The sequence below is a fragment of the Larimichthys crocea genome, chromosome III, assembly GCF_000972845.2.
Source record: "Larimichthys crocea isolate SSNF chromosome III, L_crocea_2.0, whole genome shotgun sequence".
Lineage (NCBI taxonomy): Eukaryota > Metazoa > Chordata > Actinopteri > Sciaenidae > Larimichthys > Larimichthys crocea.
In genome coordinates, this window is record NC_040013.1 from 12458820 (window position 1) to 12477478 (window position 18659).

An 18659-nucleotide genomic window follows, 5' to 3' on the forward strand; every position below is an offset into this window, starting at 1 on the left:
TCTTTATTTATATCTCTCCTTCTGCACGATAGGGCACCTCACAGTTTAAACCCTTATAGGCTAAATAGTGAATAACAATGGAAATAAATTGGTGCTGAAGGTAGAAGGAGCAGGTGCATGCTGGGATTCTGTAAACAACAGAGAGTCAACAACTGGAGCTACAGCAGAGGCTGTGACTCACAGCTCATAGAGGAATGCTACGATCTTCTAAAAGTCTTGGCGCCTGATGCGGTAATGTGCACCAAAAATCGTGCTTCTTCTTGGAGTCATATCTCATTCAATTTGGAACACACACACACACACACAAACACAAACGATGCACAATTTTTTGATTCAGATTCATCAGGAATAAATGTCCTCATAACTTTAGAACTTGTCTGAAAATGAGGGACGGTTGTCTGCTCATCTGAGTACGTACAAACATCAAACAGGAACTGCTATTAACTGATTTAAATGTTTAAAAAAAAAGTGGGCTAAAAACCCCAAATCATTACAAATCATAGCCTGCATAATAACTCAATGAAGCCACTACATTATACACCACACATTATATATCCCCAAAGCAGTATGGGAACTGTAGTTCAGTCATGAGTCCCAAGTTCCCAAGTCCAAAGTGACCTCTTCAAATGGCTTGTTTTATTTGACTAACAGCCAAAAACCCATGATGAATAAGAAATAATCAGAAGTCTCATAATATTTCTTCTGTCAAATCACTAAATCGTGTGCAGAAAGATGTTGAAACATATGCAAAGGCAATAACTGTTATTTTACCATGATTAGATATTAAGGCCCAAAGTTTGTGTATCTGGCTCTTTGCCAAAACATAACTTGAGGGTCAGATTATGAAATCAAGGCAAGAGATAAAGCAGCAGAGGGAAAAGTGGAGCATCTTACACCCTTTAGCATCAGATGTGAGAGATAAATTGGTGATGACCTAGTACTAATGCCTGTGCTCTGAACATGATATTTTATTTAATGTGGATTTTAAGAAAAGTAATCATGAACTTTGAATCCTAGAGGGATTTTTTTTTTGCTACAGGATTCATTTGAAAAGTTGTTGTTTTCGTGAGCCAGTCTCACGGCTAGAAATCATGGCGGTTTGACAGACTATCCCGAGGCCAAACTTCTGTTTAAACCTCGGTAGAATATCGCTCTTTCTCCGTTTGCCTAAAGCAGCTTCAGCAGGAACAAGCATTGCAGTGGTCACAGAGGACCACTGCGCTGTCTTGGAGAGAATAAATGGGAGGTACTTTAATTCTCAATTGAAGTGTTTTATCTTCCACTATAATTAATGAATCCAAAAACAATGGTAATTGCAGGCACAGAATGTAGCTCTGCTCCCAGGGATGTGTTTACAAAGGGGATAACTATAATGGTGGGAAGTACAGCAAAGCTTGTCGGTACACTAGTGGTAGTGGGAAGAGAAAGAAAGGGGGAGTAAGAAGTAGAGGACAGTGCTTATTCAGCAGCATTGATTGGTGGCGTGTGATGTGAAGGAGCTGCAGGCCTCCACCTTTTCACACTTTTGAGGTTTAATCAGGGCTGTTGGGATCAGCGCTCCGTGTGGATGTGGAAGGCTGGATTTGCATGCATGCTTATGAATGTCAGAAGGGTCACCATTACTTTCAAGAGAGGGAAATGCTGATCAACCTGAAGAGATGTAGGAAGAGAAAATGAAAGAAGAAGAGCAAGGAGAAATTCTTTCTTTATAGGCTGCTACAGTAGGTGAGGGGCCGAGTGTTGCGTGACCTGCGCTGAAATTAACACTGACACAAGCAGCTAGTGCCATCTGGTGTATGAGCAATCAAAGAGGGTCTTACTGTGCCTGCAGACTGACCACACACACACATACACACACACACTGTACGTATATGCATGATGCATGCTTTTCCATTTCCTAACCGCTCTGATCAGAAAAGTGACCCGAGGAAGCAGATGACGCTCCTCAGCCGGATTGAATCCTTCGAGGAACAGAGCTGTGAAGCACAATAGGCGAGAGCTGGCTGTCTTCTAGACTCAGGCGTGAAAGCCTGCACTGCTGTTTAATAATGCATCAGGTTCCAGTGCTGGTCCCATGGAGGGGGGTTGGTGTCAGCGTTGATGTGGGTTTGAGGGTCCAACTGGCCCCTCTAAAGTAAGCTTACATGTCACAGAAACGGATTCATTCACCGTTGCAATCTTATCCCATGGATTAAGAGAGCCATGAGCTTGCATCAATTAATCAAAGCATGTCCAGGGTCTGGAAGGCAATTTATTGAATTGGAATAAAAGATTAAGCTGGAATAATTTATATCTTGATTGTTGTTTCTTCCTATATCAACTCTGCATTGCAGTGGAAAGGTCAGATTGGCACAGGCTTCTGTGGGGCACACTGTGCTTTGTCACGGTTTCCCTCCCAATGTGTGAGTGGAGATTATTTAATACAGTGGCATTCAACAATGTGACTGCAGATTTTATATCTGTTAATGGGTTTTACCAGCCGAGGAACACAACCGAGAGAAAAGGCGGCATTTTCTTTAGTAGTTACATAAGCTCGTCGGCACTGAGGCGGAAAAAACGACAGTGATTACTGTCACTCTGTACTCAAATCCATTTTCTTCTGTAGCAATTGCTGAGTGCCCGTCTTATCTAGGTGTGTGTGCACTTATGTCTGTATGTCTGAGGGGATGGGGAATCTGGGTGTGGGTGTGTGCGTGCAGGAGAATGTGGGAGGGCGCAGCTGTGCTTTTCAACTTGTTAACCCCACAGTGGGAAAGTGTGGGCTACAAGGAGCTGAGTGGGCAGGACCTTGCCCCCTAGAGTAGAATAGATAGAGGAGGTGACACATGTAGCAGTGTGATAGAAAACTGAACATATCAGCTTTTCTCCACTGCCACAATGTGACCTTTACATATCAGTTATAATGTGTGTCCTGTTTTATTGCTTTTACCCTTGGTGTGAGAGGATTCAGGCAAAATATTGCAGTCAATTAATCATCATTTATCAAAAAAAGCACAAATATTTTCTGGTTTAAACTTGGGTTTGATAACAGAGTTTTGGGATCACCTTGCATTCCGGGAATTTTTCATAGACATTTCTCGTATTTTTGGACATTTTACACATCATTAGTAATAGGTAATGACAAACAATTGTTCTTATGGGAGTAGTGTCCCGCAAAAATGTTTTAAGCTGCTTCCTATGTAATTTAGTAAAGAAAAATACTTGTTGGAAGCAACAAAATGAAAAAAAAACTAATGGTACTTAATTTCGTTGATTTTTAATTGTTTCTGAGTGAAAATAAAAGATATTGCACATCACAGGAAATGAGAGCGAGAGAGAGAGTTTTTATACCGTCTCAGTCAGCAGACTTTTAATGTGCTATAAAAGAGTAATAAAGCAAGAAACACGAGGATACAAAAAAGCTCAGACATCTAACGGGGTTAATGAATGAGTGCATCGTCCACACATTCCTTCTAGCAGATGAAAATATGGTGGAAGCGGCGTATTTCCAATTTAATAGCTCATAAACCTCATTCGCCTACTCTAACAATCTACATGGAAGTAGACCTTAAAGTTGAGTCAGCAGGGTGTCACAGCTGATTATTGGTGATGTACTGGAAACTCTGTTCTTCTTGGCTCTGTTATATAGCCGTAATAGCTTAATTCCATTTTATTATTCTGACATATCTGCTATGCTTTGACTCTCAGGGATGCACCTTTTTGCACCTCTTGGATGAAGTAAGGATGCTATCATGTGCTGGCCCCTATCTGCCCTGTCCTCTAGCCTGTATCCAAAATGATCTATCCTAACGTGTTTTGTCGTTCCATGTACAGTCACCTCCCACTGACCCCAACCTGTCCATGCACTCCTCTTCCAGTTTTCATCATAGTAACATGATGGACTACCGCACCTTTCCTTGAACTTAGCCCTCATGAAATGGCTGGGCCACTGTGAAATTGATCCCAGTTCCTTCGACTGTAAATCTATCCTTCTATCAGTGAAAGAAAGTGGTAATAAAAAACAGGTTTTAAGCATTAAAAAACAATATAGATGCATGTGTGCAGTGATGCCTAGAATGAGTGTGTATCACACACTCTATTGGAATGTGTACGAGCATGTGTATCCATGATTGAATTCATGAATGACTTTGTATGACTATCTATGTTATCTGGTCCGTGGCGGCAGCCCAGGACAGCACATTACCACATAGATGGATGCAGTCACTGTGTAGATAAATGACAGAGGTTCCCACTCGCCCAGAAGGACACCATGAAATGGGATTTATGTCAGCGACATTAGTCCTCAGCGCTGGTGTCTGTAACACAGACACACTTTCACACCATGGTGGAGATAAAAGGATGCATTCTGTGAGAGAGGAGATATTTAAACTGCTGTGTCATTTTCTGTTCAGATCCAGCCGTAACGACAGTCCGTATATGTACTGCTGTGATCGCCAACCATGGGTACCCCAGGGGGCACTTCTCTCAGTTACCACAGGCTGCTCCATTATCTATAACCACTTATCATTTACAGGGGAGGGTGGTGGTGGTGGGGAGGGGTCTTCACCCAAGAGACAAACAACCATTCACACTCACATTCACACCTATGGCAATGTCTTGGATTGTGAGAGGAAGCCTGAACACCCCGAAGACCAGAGGTGACAGTACTAACCACCATGCACACAGCCACAACCGTGGAATACTTAGATAAAAGTGATGGATAAATGACTGAAATGTCCGGCTTCAGCCACTCCAAGCAGTACAAAGAGATATCCACTTTTACATGACAGGTGGCATCAACTTGAGTTCATCTGACAGGGCTGTGGGGACATGTCTGACAAAATAAAAGGTTGAAACCACCGATGAACAGTATGCACTGTGGTTGTTTGTGTAGTGAAATAGGAAATTATTAACATAAGACATCACACATTTTGTCACTTGCACAGAACTCTTAAAATAACCCAGTTTCTCTTGTTTTCTTTTGTTCTTTGGCTGAACAACACTGGCAGTAGATCCAGTCCACCCCCAAAGCAGCTCTGCTAACAGTTTATCAATCTGTGCGAGGAGGAAGTGGAGCCTAATACGTTTAGCAAATTTCTCCACATACAGAATCTGTACTGGAATAAGAACAGTGATATCCTTATGTTGCTGGAATTCAACACGGCAAAGGGGAACGGCTGCACAGAGGGGAGATATTGATAGTCGGCAGAGCTGCAGCAGTTTGGCTCTCAGAGGCTGAATGTGTGTTTTTCTGGCACGCCTTTGTGAGATTTTTACAGTCATAATGTTTGAGGATGATTAATCTTTACTGCAGATGAATATCATACCTATTGCATGTGTTACTACATTATCAGAGAGAAGAAAAGGACTTGGTATGTTGGCACACAGCAACTAAGGATGCTTTATATTTTCCTTAGGTGCAAACGTGTGCTTACTTTAGCATCAAATGTATCCTCATCTCCCACAGTACGTACTGTAGAATCTCTCAGGTCCCTGCTTTCATTTACTGAAAGTGAGGTTTTAAATTGAGGAGTGTGGTTTTTTTTGTTTTTTTTATTGAAGGAAAATTCTCACGTGGTATGATGAAATGCAGCGGAAGTTAAAGCGCAGTGCAGATGAGAATTGAGAGGAGATCAAAACCAGCGATTCAGGATTCAGTGTGAGTAAGCCGGAGATGGAGGGAGAGAGAGAAGGAGGGTGAAGTCGAGGGGCAACCCCCCTTTCTAGACGAGGGATTCCTTTACTGCAGTGATCAGCAGTCCTCCCCCTCCATCTTTCTCCTCCCAGCAAGTCATCCGCTCCTCTCCTCCCTCCCTCTTCTTTTCCTCACACTCATCGCTTTCTCTTTTAACTCTCTTTCTCTGCCTTCCTCTGTTTCCCCTTCACCCCTTCCTCCTTTCTTTCTCTCTCTCTCTCTTTCTTGCCACCATCCCTGCTACACAAACACACACACACATACACACACACTACAGTAGTCACGTTTCAGTGAAGAGGGATTGTCTGCTGCAGGGTACAGTATATGCAGCACATGGGTAGAAATGCAAGCGTACTCGTGACTCACACCGTTTTACTCCAGCCTTCATTTATCTCTATCGCTCCCCTGCTGCTCCTCCATTTATCCTGGCATTCTTTCTCCTCCTCCATGCCTCCACACCTCTTTCTCCCGTTCAGCTCATCCGTCCATTTTCGCAGCCATCCTCGATGCCCGTTTCTTTCTCTCTTTTCCTCTCTCCCTCTCTTAGCCGTATGACATTGATTCCAAGGTTGCTGTGCTATTGACTGCTGCTACGCTGTTAAATATTTCAGGCAGCGTTTCAGTGGCTGTGTGCCGAGGGAGAGGAGGGGATGCGGGGGGGCTTCGCTCAGTCGCTCTGCAACTACCGCTGACAAACAGGCTGGTGAACAGAAGGGTGGACACACACACACACATATACACACATGCCACCTGCAAAGACACAGAGGTACACTCACACGTACATTTCACTTCACAGATGGATCTACACACTCACACACACACACGCTGGAGCCATATTTGCATATGTCTGTGATGCCGCCCTGTGTCGGGGTGCGTGGGGTGGTGCTGGTGATGTTGTGGGTATTGCTGTGAAAATCTTTCCTCCTGGCCTCAAGCAGCTGAAGTTAATGAATGAGCCAAGCAGTAGCTGGACCGCTCTCTCTGCAGACTGTGCAGTTATTCCAGACCAGCCAGAATGCCTTTCTCAGCATGTCATCTGATCAGTATACGAGCCTAATCACTGTTTGGGCTCTGCCTGGTGTCATGGGACAGCAATCAGTATTCTCATTTTAGGACAAACACACACACACACACACAAACACACATTTCAGCAAGGAGTTGCCGCAACATTCAGTCATCTTTGGCCTGGTGGTGTCAAAAACAAAGAGTTTTACAGTCCTGATAGGTAACTGATAGGCACGCATGCATGCTCCCCTCTGATCCTATGTGGTGTTGCTTAGTTTCAAGTCGTTGCAAGTCCTGCATCACTGCTGCAGTGGGAGCAATTACTTTTCATTAATGTTCCCAGGCTTCTTCCTTCTCCTCACCATTCCCTGTATTTGCTATCTTGAAAACTAATACACAGAGTTAAAGTTTCAAGAAGTTGTTAGTTCCTCTGGGGTTTTAAGCAAGAAGACCAGAATAGTGAACACTCAGCAGAGTCTCCATCTGTGGCCTATCACTGAGCCTCTGAATGGTGGCTAGTTAGTGTTGCATTGCATGCCTGGTGAGCACAGTCTCCTTTTTAAAACAGAGGCAGCAGTTGAAATCCAGAGCCTACAACAGACAGATTAGCACCTCATCGTTAATTAATGTCAGTCATGCTCAGCGATTGGCAATCCGCAGCAAATTTCACGGTGGCAGACGGCGTGTAACTGTCATTGTTTCTGTTAATCTAAACATTTATCCAGTCTGCATCGTCACTATTTCTACATCTGACTTGATTTGGACTGTCTGACCGCTAGCTGGATTAGATGACTGTAGAGGTGAGATTGGCAGTTACATCCCCAGATTGACAGCCGGGACACTCTTGAGTTGCAGCTGTGTTTGTCAGGTCAGTGCTGGGTTTGCACTTGGTCCCACTGCCAGCCCTTTTGCAGTGTTTCTTTTAACCATTCGTAAGGTAGGAGTAAGTCTGTGATCTTCAGGTTCAGGCAGCTGTCAGTTACCAGTTTGACACTGTCTGCCTGCGTAGGATAAAACAAACCACAAGTTCTGAAAATACGAGAGAAAACCTGACCCACAACTATGAAACCTGAGCCACTAAACTGCAAACGTCCTGTGCTGTTGTCACTGTTCCCTCCCACGAGACACACACAGTGGGGAAAAAAAAATATCCGAGCTCCCTCTGTTGCTGCCTGTATCAGGGAGTTAGCAGCGATATCTGCATGGGTAGACAGGTATCCAGTGTGCGTGTTTCGCTCAGTGCTACAGATGCAGTCAAGCATCTGTTTGCAGTGACAGCATATACACATAAATGCACCGCACGCATATATACACCTGCTGTCCTCCGAGATATGTTTTCACTCCATAACTGTCACTGTGAAGTCATAAAGGAGAAGTTTGTGAGAGCTTGGGGCCTAAATGCAGCTCTGTGCAGACAGTGTGAAAGATATTCTGAGCCTCCAAAGAAATGTGCGTCCACTTATTAAATATGAGCAGAGAAACAGAGCCTTATTTGTGGTGCAGTAGAGGCATATCTTCTGTGTATGTGTGTGTGTGTGTGTGTGTGTATACACATAACTGAAGCTTTAATCAGAAAATCTCAGTTTTTTTGCCCCCTGGCCCTCTTTCTTGCTTGATTTCTAATGTCTCATCCTCACCCCCATTCTGCTTTGTGTAAGTGTGAAGAGATCTGACAGCTCGCCTCATGCCTTTAAAAGGCAACGATCACGGCTCGGCAGAAATCGTGACAAGCTCTGTAATTCGAAACAAATGCAGCGCATAAGGACACTCCTACTTTGCCGGGCTATAATAACATACAGTTGCAACAGAGGGGGGAAAAAAACGAGGGTTTCCCCAAGCTCTGCTCCTCTGTTCGTCTTCCTCTCCTACTCCCTCCCTCCCTCGCTCACTCACTCACTCTCTCCAGTCTGTGACACAAGTGGAGAATTCATGCTGAACCACATCAGGCTGCGTTTGGCTGCCTTCTTTCTGTGTCTCCCACTGTGGTGTTTTCCCTCTAAGTGGCGGTTGTTGTTCCTGGATACTGGTGTATTTTAGATGTGAGAGGCTCTGTGTGTATTTTTATGCGTCATTCCCATCGTACATTTTTTTCCACGACTGGGAAGCTGCAGTTGGATCTGTTCATCTGCGCTTCTTGGGTGTGGCTCCAGTCTGCAAATGGGAACATTTCTTAGAAACTGGAGGAACAGAATAAGCCATTTTGTAACATGATACTTGCAAATGAACAATTAGAGATGTAAACAGGGCAGTGTCACTTTTCTGAGTGTCACACAATGTCCGGTTACGTCAAAGAACGATAAGACAAATATGTGTTTTATCTGTGAAATAACCAACCTTCTTCTTTCTCTTCCTGTTTGCAGGTTTGGAGGGGCGCCCCCTCATGGCATGGCCAGAGACTGTTGTGTTCCTCCGCTGCACCAGAGGGTAAGTCCTCACTTCGTTCAATTTGTTTCTGAACATATGACCTGTATCAGGGGTTTCCCCCTCCTTTTGTAAAGGAAAACCACAAATCTAGCCTCTGCTTCCCGTCCGAGACAAATGAGTTCTGCGCCTAGATGAATTCTGCATTGATCAGACAGAGGAGCCTCATTTGGAGTTAACAGCCAGTAGTCATTAATATGGAATCTGTCTCGGGGTAGCATCTGCTCGTCTGTGCGAGAGGCGAGAGAGCTGGGGAGCGTGAAGAGAGGGAGAGAGAGAGGGAGAGAGAGAGGGGTGCTGAGAGGAGAAGGCAGCAGCATTGCAGAACATGCTGATTTGATTTTAAAGTGGGCTTTAGTAGATGTAGAACTGGAACAGAGATAGGTACACGATCCTCACACTTTTAGCAATGTGCCTGTGATGACAGGATAGTGGAGGACAAAGAGAACAGATGCAGGTGGAGAACAGCTCACACTTGGGGCAAGGTTTCAAATTGTTAACCTAATAAAGAAAGTGGATGTGAAATAAAATGTCTTTGAACTGAGTGAAGACACTCTTGAAACAGAGTCCAGGTCAGTGCAGCCTGCGGCAGCCGATGATCTTTCACTTCTTGGTGCAACCCCAAAAGCAGAGATCTGCTGATTCACTGCAGTGGTCCTGGGCAGGAGGTAGAGGTTGTTGGGTGCAGCAGCAGCAGCAGCAGCAACAAGGCAGCTTGGATCTCTTGCATCTGTGGGCTCACAGCCCTCTGCGTTGATTCATGGCTCTGTCATTAGAGGCCACTCAGCATGATAATGGTTTAAGCTGTACACGCTCATTATTGCTGAAGTTTGGTTACGGACCAATAAAGCTGTGTTACAGACCATTGTTAGTATGCTATTAAAATAAAGCTGCACTGAGCACAAACAGTGGCTCAGCTGTTTGGGACAAGATGACAACAAAATAATACAGATGAGAACACACACTAAATACTGAAAAACACCATAAGTTCCTGTCCCACTGGAGTGTGTTCTATTTGTCCCACATGCACTGATTCATCCCACTTTTTCTTATTTTTGTGCTGCTACCAAAAAACCCAAACTTTTCAAAGAACAGATAAATTGTAATATGAATCTTGAGGCCTTTTTTCACAAGAATCATTTAGAGGTCTTTTAGCCTCTCTGTGGGAATAAGAAATATCAATAGTTGGCATCAACAAATCAACACACCAGTTCTGTGAGGAAAAAGGTTAAGCAATATTTTGCTGTATTGATGTCTTCAGGACCTGTCAGTGGAAAGTCGGGCAGTCAGTGTGATTCTGTGTCTCCAGGTGTAAGTGTGTGATATTTTCTTGCATGTGGCTGAGTCATGCGTTGATCATAGGTGAAATAATAGAGGTGCACAGTCAGAGTTCATGTAGGATTTACAAAGAACTCTCGAATTAGTTGATATTTTAACCTGATTTCTTGTAGAGTGGCTGTACGTGGTGTCTAATGACAGTCACGGGAGAGGACAAACTTAACATTGACGTTAAAGGCGTTAATCCTTGTATCCTATTTCGTGCTCGGAACATTTGCATTGTAAACAAAGAAGGCTGTTGATGTTACGAAGGTTTTAGTTGCGAGTTGTGAGTTGTTTCCTGGGTTGCTGTTGCTCTTAGTGGCTCTCAGTTTGTTGTTGAGCTTAGACTGACAGCTGGAGCTACTGTTGCACTGCCCTCTGCTGGGTCTCAAATCACACCCCTCTGTGTGGTCAATCAAAATAATGCTTTATTTTCTAGGGGCGAGAAAGGTTAGCCTAAAGTTTGCGTCAGAATATCAAACTCTGCTGTGTTTTCTGGTGTTTTTGTCGTAGATGTCGGATTAGTTTGTGGTATCCAGGAGACACTGAGACACAAGCAGACAGTTAAACAGTGTATTTATTCAAAATCTGGAAAATCCTAAGACTAACCAGTACTGAACAAAATAAGCCATATCCTTAGGCATCCTTAGGCGTCCTTATAAGATTTACTCCGAGAGAGCAGAGTACAAGAAAGCTCATTACCACGGTTCAGTTAAGACCTTAGGGTGTTACATTGTTTCTGTGTGACATTGTCTGACATTTTCTTGCCTGCAACTCTCTCACAGAGGTGACGGTGGTGTATCAGAATGGACTGCCGGTGATCTCAGTCAGTTTGCCATCCAGGCGAGAGCGCTGTCAGTTCACCCTCAAGCCTCTCAGTGACTGTGTGGGAGTTTTCCTGCAACAGCTCCAGGCAGAGGACAGAGGCATTGACCGGGTAGCCATCTACTCCACGGGTATGTTCACACACTACCGCTGTATCCCTTCACCCCAGCAGGTTCTACATATACAGGTCCTTACATGCTTTGAAGTGTTCTTGTATTTTGATGCTGTTAAAGTGTTTCCATAGCTGTGGTGTTGCATCAGAATTTAATACCACTGCATGCACCATGAGATGATTTCTCAGCCCTCACTCTGCTCAAAGGGGTTCATTTTACACGAACAAATGGCACTTGAAATCAACACTTTATGTGTAAGTGCATCTGCTTTTACCTCATGATGATCAAGCGGCAACAAGCCTGATTATCAAGAGAAGTCGATGCTTGAAGTGGCTACCGATCAGTGTTCCATCTCTTTTACCGCCTCGCATTTGTCTCTCTGTCTCTCCAGATGGAGCGAGGGTCGCCTCCTCCACAGGCATAGACATCCTGCTGCTGGATGATTTCAAGCTCGTAATTAACGACACCACACACCTCGTGCGGCCACCAAGGAGAGGTGAGTGCTGGCAGAGGCGAAAGGCGGAGCCTGTGCTGTTTGCTCTGAGTCATTTCCACACAGTTCAGGACACCACCATTAAGAAGTGGTATGGTATGAAAGCCTGTCTTTGTTTGATCTGTTTGCATGTTTGTACTTCAGAGCTGCTGCCACATGAGGAGGCAGAGAGGCTGAATGACGTCAAGTTTCTGGTGCAGCAGCTGTACACCACCCTGCGCATCGAGGAGCACCAACTAGGCAAAGAACGCGAGCTGATTGGACGACTCGAGGACCTCAACTCTCAACTCCGCCCCATGGAGAAGGTCTAACTTCCTTAACATGTTTGACTGGATTTTCTGTTGTTGTTGTCTGTAGTGCAAGTTCATTGCTGCTCTTAGCTAGACAAACAAAACACCTCACGGTTTGTCACACTGACAACCAAGAATTGAACAGTAAAACGTGTGAACTTGCAATTAAATAATTTGCATGTTTTTGCATACTTTACCACAGACGTTTTAGTTGCAGAATATTCTTTTTGGTTTTTTGGCAGATAATTAGTGTAAGATATCAGTCCCTGTTTCCACTCAGCGATTAAAAAAGTCTGATTAAAGAAGGACCGACCCACTGTGCCATTTGGTTATGCGTAAGAGGCTATCAAATGTTGGAAACTTGGCGAAACAATGAATTTGTTATCTCAGTAATGAGATAATATAAGATTGCAATAACTGATCAGACACACAGTCAATCTTATAATAATTACATCTTATTTGGAGACAAGGGTCTAAAAAAAAACGTAAACTTTCATATATTTGAAGTGGCTGACTGTCTGCTGTTGTCTTGACTTCTGTGCAGGTGAAGGAGGAGTTGAGTAAGAAGGCGGAGCGGCGTACCACCTGGGTGCTGTGGGGCGGCATGGCGTACATGGCCACCCAGTTTGGCATCCTGGCCAGGCTCACCTGGTGGGAGTACTCCTGGGATATCATGGAGCCTGTCACCTACTTTATCACTTATGGCACAGCCATGGCCATGTATGCTTATTTTGTGCTGACACGCCAGGTAAGACCCAAATATAGAACTACATGTGACACGGAATCATCATTTATTCATTTATAAAGGATGATACAAACTTCTCAAATGCATTATTATGATTGTAAATTGATTATCCTTTGGGTAAGCCATCTGTCGTGTGACGTTGGACTCAAGGGCAAACTAATAGATGATTAATCATTAAAGTTATCAACAGATTAATCATACTGTGTTATTAAACTAAAAGCATGCTGATTGTGCTAAATACTGTAGCACACCTTTGATTCTTTTCAGGAAATTGTCCTGTTTAACATTATGCAGCAACTATTTAAGCAACCAGAGAACATTAGTATCTGAAATGTAATGGTTAATCCACTATTTGCATATTTTAAGCTGTTTAAAAAGGCTGATCTGGTGACCCTGCTGCCCTACAGAATTAAAGTTAGTATTTAAAAGGCACCACTTGGTGATTTAACTCCAAGGACATGGAGTCCATTCAATGTTGTATTTCTCACCAGTGTGATTTGGCCCAAGGACTAGAATGCAGAACATGGAGGGTATCTGATCAACTGGCTCCTCTTACAAAGTGCTCCGTCTGTGTCTCTCTATAAACTGCAGGAGTACGTTTACCCCGACGCTAGAGACAGACAGTATCTGCTGTTCTTCCACAAGGGGGTGAAAAGGACACGCTTCGACATTGAGAAGTACAACAAGCTGAAGGATGATATTGCTGAGGTATAGTTACTTGGTGAAAGATGGATGTTTTTGATGTAAAATGAGCATTGCAGACACACTGGGGATTCACACATTTTACAGTTCAATACTCGGTTTGGTAACTGCTTTTCGAAGACCTACTTTCATCCCATTTCCCCACTTGCTTTCTACTCATATTTTTCCTTCCACTGCCTCTCTCTCTCCAACCTCTCCAGGTGGAGTTGGATCTGAAGCGTCTTCGGGACCCGCTCCAGCTCCAGCTCCCAGTCCAGCAGCTCACCGCCAGTAAAAATTGATGGGAAGAGTAACTCCCTCCTCTCTCAGCTCCTACAACCCATCTCCCCTCTTCCCTCCTGCTGTCCAACACCTTTCTCCCTCCCTTTTTACCCCCAACTATTTCCTCAGACTCCTCCTTCCCCCATCCCTCCCACACCTAATAATCCCATCCCTTTCTTGGCTGTGGGAGTTAGTTTTTTCTCTTTTTTTTGTTTTTCTTTTTTTGTTTTTTTTTTCTTTTTCTTTTTACTTTCCTGACTGAAAACTCCAGTCGGAATTGTAAGTGAAAACCAATAAAAAGACAAAGAAGGATGGTGAAAATACCGGGAACTGAAAAACTCTCACAGCCGATGGATGGTGAGGATGATAAAAAGGACAATGACAATGATGATGATGATGATGATGGGATGAAACTGGGCACTATGGATATGCCTCATGTCTCCGGAGGGACAGCCTGCAGGGAACTCCGGGGGGGGGACTTGTAGACACTCCAGTACAAAGGACATGCAGAGGGGCAGTCATTCTTCAGTCTGTGTGTGTGTGTGTGTGTCTGTGTGTGTGTGGGGGACTACCAGGGTGCACTGCGACACCGACCCTGGCCACTCTGTGCTGTATGACACAGCAGTATAGTCCTGCTTCCTAAAGCAGTCAAACTGTCAACACACACACCCACTCTTGGTTGGGGCAGGCTCCAGGGAGAGTCTTTATCCCACACGTTAAAGTTTACAAGGAAGTCTTGACTGCAGTCGCACCATCAGGGGGGACATTTGTCTTCCTGTGGCTGAACTCTGCTGCCTCCCCCCTCCCTGGGCCACGCCTTCTCCAGGTGACGGACAGCTGTCCCTCCCAGTGTGACCTTTGTCAGGAGCCTGTCTCGACTAACAGGATATAGGCATGACGACGCCTCTGTTTCCTCTTCCTGTTGATGTCCTGTAGCGGCCCGGTCTGTCAGCGCAAATATGAGAGTACTACCGACAACAACATCACTGTGTGTTCTTTTATTCCAAAAAAAATATTTTGGCACTTTTTATTTTGAAAGCCATAGTATATTTGTTATGAAAAGAATATAAATATATATATGTATACAATCAAATAAACAGATGACCAGAGGCTAGTTTTTTTCAGTGGGGGGAGGAACTCTCTTACAAACATCATTTCACCAGAAACTCATTTACATCCTCTGAAGATCTCCTGAATGACGGACCCCCCCGCTATCAGTCCATTGCACACTATGTCACATGCGCACACACAAAGAGCATTATATTATATGCATTTACTACCTTGGATGTAAGGCTCCTGTGCATGGCCACCAAAGGGGGGGAGGGAGTGGGCTGAACAATGTTAAAGCCGAATCAGGGTGAAAATGGCTTCGAATGGGATTGATTGTTTTTGACCAATGCAGAATATCAATGTGGTTAATGCCATGCTTGACCTCTATAATCTTGTCAATGAATACAGAGATTGCTGCGGCATTGCTTAGTATAATGAAGGGGTTCAAATGTTTAGTGATCATTGCCTCAGACAAGGCATGCAACATTTTTCTGATGAATCTGAAAATTATAGAAGCCCTGAGAGTGAAGTGAGGAAAAAGAATTCTTGTGATCCATTTCAAAAGTCTGATCGTCTGTGCTCCTGTGTATGGCAGAAATGGAATACAACATGCATAACTCCTGTTTTTGTTACCTCAGTATAAGGCCTTCAAATCCACAGAGTCCGCTGTGTTTCTACAGTAGCCCAGACTAGACAAACCAAACACTGGCTCTAGATAGGGCCTTTCACTTTTTTTTTTTGATTGCAAAAAGAGGATCATTTTCAGAATAATTTCTGTGGTTGATGTAATATTAATTTCGACCACGAGAGGCCGAAGTGCATGGAGAAATTAAAACTCACCTAGAGGACAACGTGAATGCTTTTAGTCCTATTTTAAAACATGGGGTTGTAATGGTGTGAAATCTATTTTGGTTTTTACCCAAAAACTCTTTTCCCCACCAGTTTCACAGATAGAAAAAAAAATCACTGCATGATTTCACACATTTTTTTGACCTGTATTCAACATAAACACAGGAGAGGAGACAAATTCGATCAGACTTGTAAAATGGATCACCAGAAGGGGTTTTCCCCCCCACTTGCCTCCTTGGGGGCTTCTGTAAAGGTATTGTTCTCAGAGGTGTAAAATGACCATTTCCAGATTTTCAATGACCTGGCCTTAGCAGCATGTGAGGTACATTTTAACATCTGGCTATATTTCTCCTTCATGAAGCTTTCAGAGAAAATAACAAAAGTCTACATCAATTTGCAAGAGGCTTTTTTCATCCTGAAATAAAACCAGAGTTTTCTCCTCCCACTGTTGCTGTAATGCCCCCCTGCTCCCGCGATGGCAAGGCAGGGTAGACTGCATGCTGTGGTATGCCCTCAGTAGAAATTTGTGAATGTGTAGGAGCATTATTGCAATTTTGTACTTAATTGGATACTTTTCTTTGCCACATCTAGCTGAAGTCTCCCCCCCTCCAAAGGTTATAGAAGCCATATGTTTATTTTGTGCATTTTTTTTTTTTTTTTTTTTTTGGGATGGTCGCTGAATAAACCTTTGTCAGCTTCACTTAGTTTTGTGTTCAGGGTGAGGATTGGTGGCCCACTCTCCGGTCCCATTTATGTCTTCAACAAAAGAAAAAGAAAAAAAACTCTCAGAGCCAGTTATTTCCACTCTGAGCTGCTGTAGATCACCTCTGCAGAGGGGAAGCACAATGACCTAACGTCCCTGCACATAGACTCGAGTTCAAGATCATCTCCTGCTTGTGTGTGTCGTGTGCACAGTTGGCCGAATCCTACTGAAGAGATCCTTGTGTTTGACTGCAGATTTTCTATTAAAATGCATGATTCTAGGTCAAATCAAAAGTTAGCCATGCAGATCTCAAGGCAGGATTTGGTCTAATCTGTTACTGTGTGTGTGTGCGTTTTTATCTCCAAGGGAAATGGTGCCTTTTGGATGATTGATGATGTTAACGGTATAGACAATGTAGCAACAACAATGATAAGATCGCTGCATATGGGACGCCACTGTCATATAAAAGAGGGTTCAGTTTGAATGTTTGGAAGTGGAAATCAATCTTGCTGTGTGTCTGTGAGCACTTGTTTGTTGAATCCACATGCTGACGAGTACGATTGTGCTGGGGGCAAAGTTCAGATCACCATATTCATTAATCTTTAGCCCTTAATCACCGTTTTGTCAATAGTGGTAAAAAAGAAATTGATTTCCGCCTACATCCCCACTTCATAGCAGTCATTAGCTTTAAACCCTTTTTTCCTGAAAATGCCAATTTACACACATCATGACACACACAAAGCGACGGAGGTGTTTCCTTGGAGATGAAGGAGATGTGGGAGGTGAGAGAGTTGAGGCCTCTGTCTGCAGTCCAGTCCTCCCCTCTGCTGTTTCTACACTTCTCTCCATCATCAGCTCCTCCTCCTTTTTGTCATGCCATCCACCGTTTATTGCCTTTGTTCCGTTTTTCTCGTTTTATTTTTTAAAAACAAAATATATCAAATATAGGGAAACTTTATTATAAAGAGGGTGTTGCATGAATGTATGTTTACATGAGAAATTATGTGAAAATAAAAAAGACGATTTATCAACAAAAAAAAAAAAAAAGCAAAGATAATTTAAGAACGTTGTTTGTAGAGATTCCTAGTTATAAAGGGGCAGTGGACAGGGCTGCATCTTTTAAACCCGCCCTGCCAAATCTGACTTAAATCCCAGCCAACCAACTGCTCAAACCCCATCAAACCCCACTCACATCTTCACCTTGTTTACTCCCCTGCGTGCATCTATACTCCCCAACAAATGGAAAAACACCCTCCATTCTCTGTGCACCTATAAAGGAGGAGACCTCTTGACCTCACTTTCTATTGTCCTGGATTTGAGTCCAAAGGAAAAGGCGCACTCTGCTAGCATATCGGGGAACACCTCCCTTCTCACCCCTCTCTCCTCTTTTTTTCATCCACCTTCAGCCTTTTTTTTTTTTTATCTCTCCAAAATCACATTGTTATTCTATGTTTTGAATGTGTGTTATGTTTTGAATACTTTTGTCTGTTTGCATTTACAATAGGATACGTTTAAAATGCCTAAAGAGTGAAGCAGAATATAGGATTGAAATGATCTTGTACTCCATTCTGACCTCTTATTTCATTTTCGTTTGGTTCTTGTCTTTTTTTTCTTCAGTTGACATATGATGCTGTAATGTTGGCAAAAAAGAAAATGTAAAATCCTGTATCATTTATGAAATATGTATAAAAGAGATATGTAATTCAATTATCAATAAAATCCTTATCCAGTTTTTGGAGCCAGTCGTCCAGTTGAGGATTCTTTTTTTTTTTTTTTTTTTTTTTTTTTTTTTTTTTTTTATACTTGAAAGTGATTAATGGAGATATTACAGACATTTACAAGAAGCAGCATTTCAAGGTCATGACCACCTCCATCTGCTCGCCTTGGCCTCCAGCTCTTCCTGTACAGGACATCCTAAGAGATAGGCCTGTGTGGATAAACTGTTCTATACACAAGGTACATGGAGAAACATGGTTGCAGTTAAATGCCCAGTGTTTAAGATTTAGTGGGGCTCTATTAACAGAACATGGCAGATATGTAGTATAATATGCATAATTCTGTTTTCATTAGCATATTATCACCCAAAAAGAAGATTTGTGTTTATTTCTCCATGGCTGCTGTAGTTCAATCTCATGCTCAAACGGGATGGTGAGTGGAGTGGGTGGAGGGTGAATTAAGGGGTATTCATTTGGTTGCAATATGCAACAT

The 18659-nt window shown here is 43.3% G+C and overlaps 1 protein-coding gene across 2 annotated transcripts in view; it reads left to right on the top strand.

Annotated features, from left to right (window-relative positions):
• mcu (mitochondrial calcium uniporter) overlaps positions 1–17770 on the top strand; it is a 54174-nt gene extending 36404 nt beyond the window's left edge. For both annotated transcript variants that reach the window (XM_019270230.2, XM_010730320.3), the window contains exons 3-9: positions 9040–9103; positions 11206–11376; positions 11750–11854; positions 11996–12156; positions 12686–12889; positions 13478–13594; positions 13789–17770. In XM_019270230.2, coding sequence (XP_019125775.1) covers positions 9040–9103; positions 11206–11376; positions 11750–11854; positions 11996–12156; positions 12686–12889; positions 13478–13594; positions 13789–13869 — 903 coding nt within the window. In that variant the 3' untranslated portion in view covers positions 13870–17770. The remainder of the gene's footprint in view (positions 1–9039; positions 9104–11205; positions 11377–11749; positions 11855–11995; positions 12157–12685; positions 12890–13477; positions 13595–13788) is intronic.
• Positions 17771–18659: the final 889 nt, after the last annotated feature.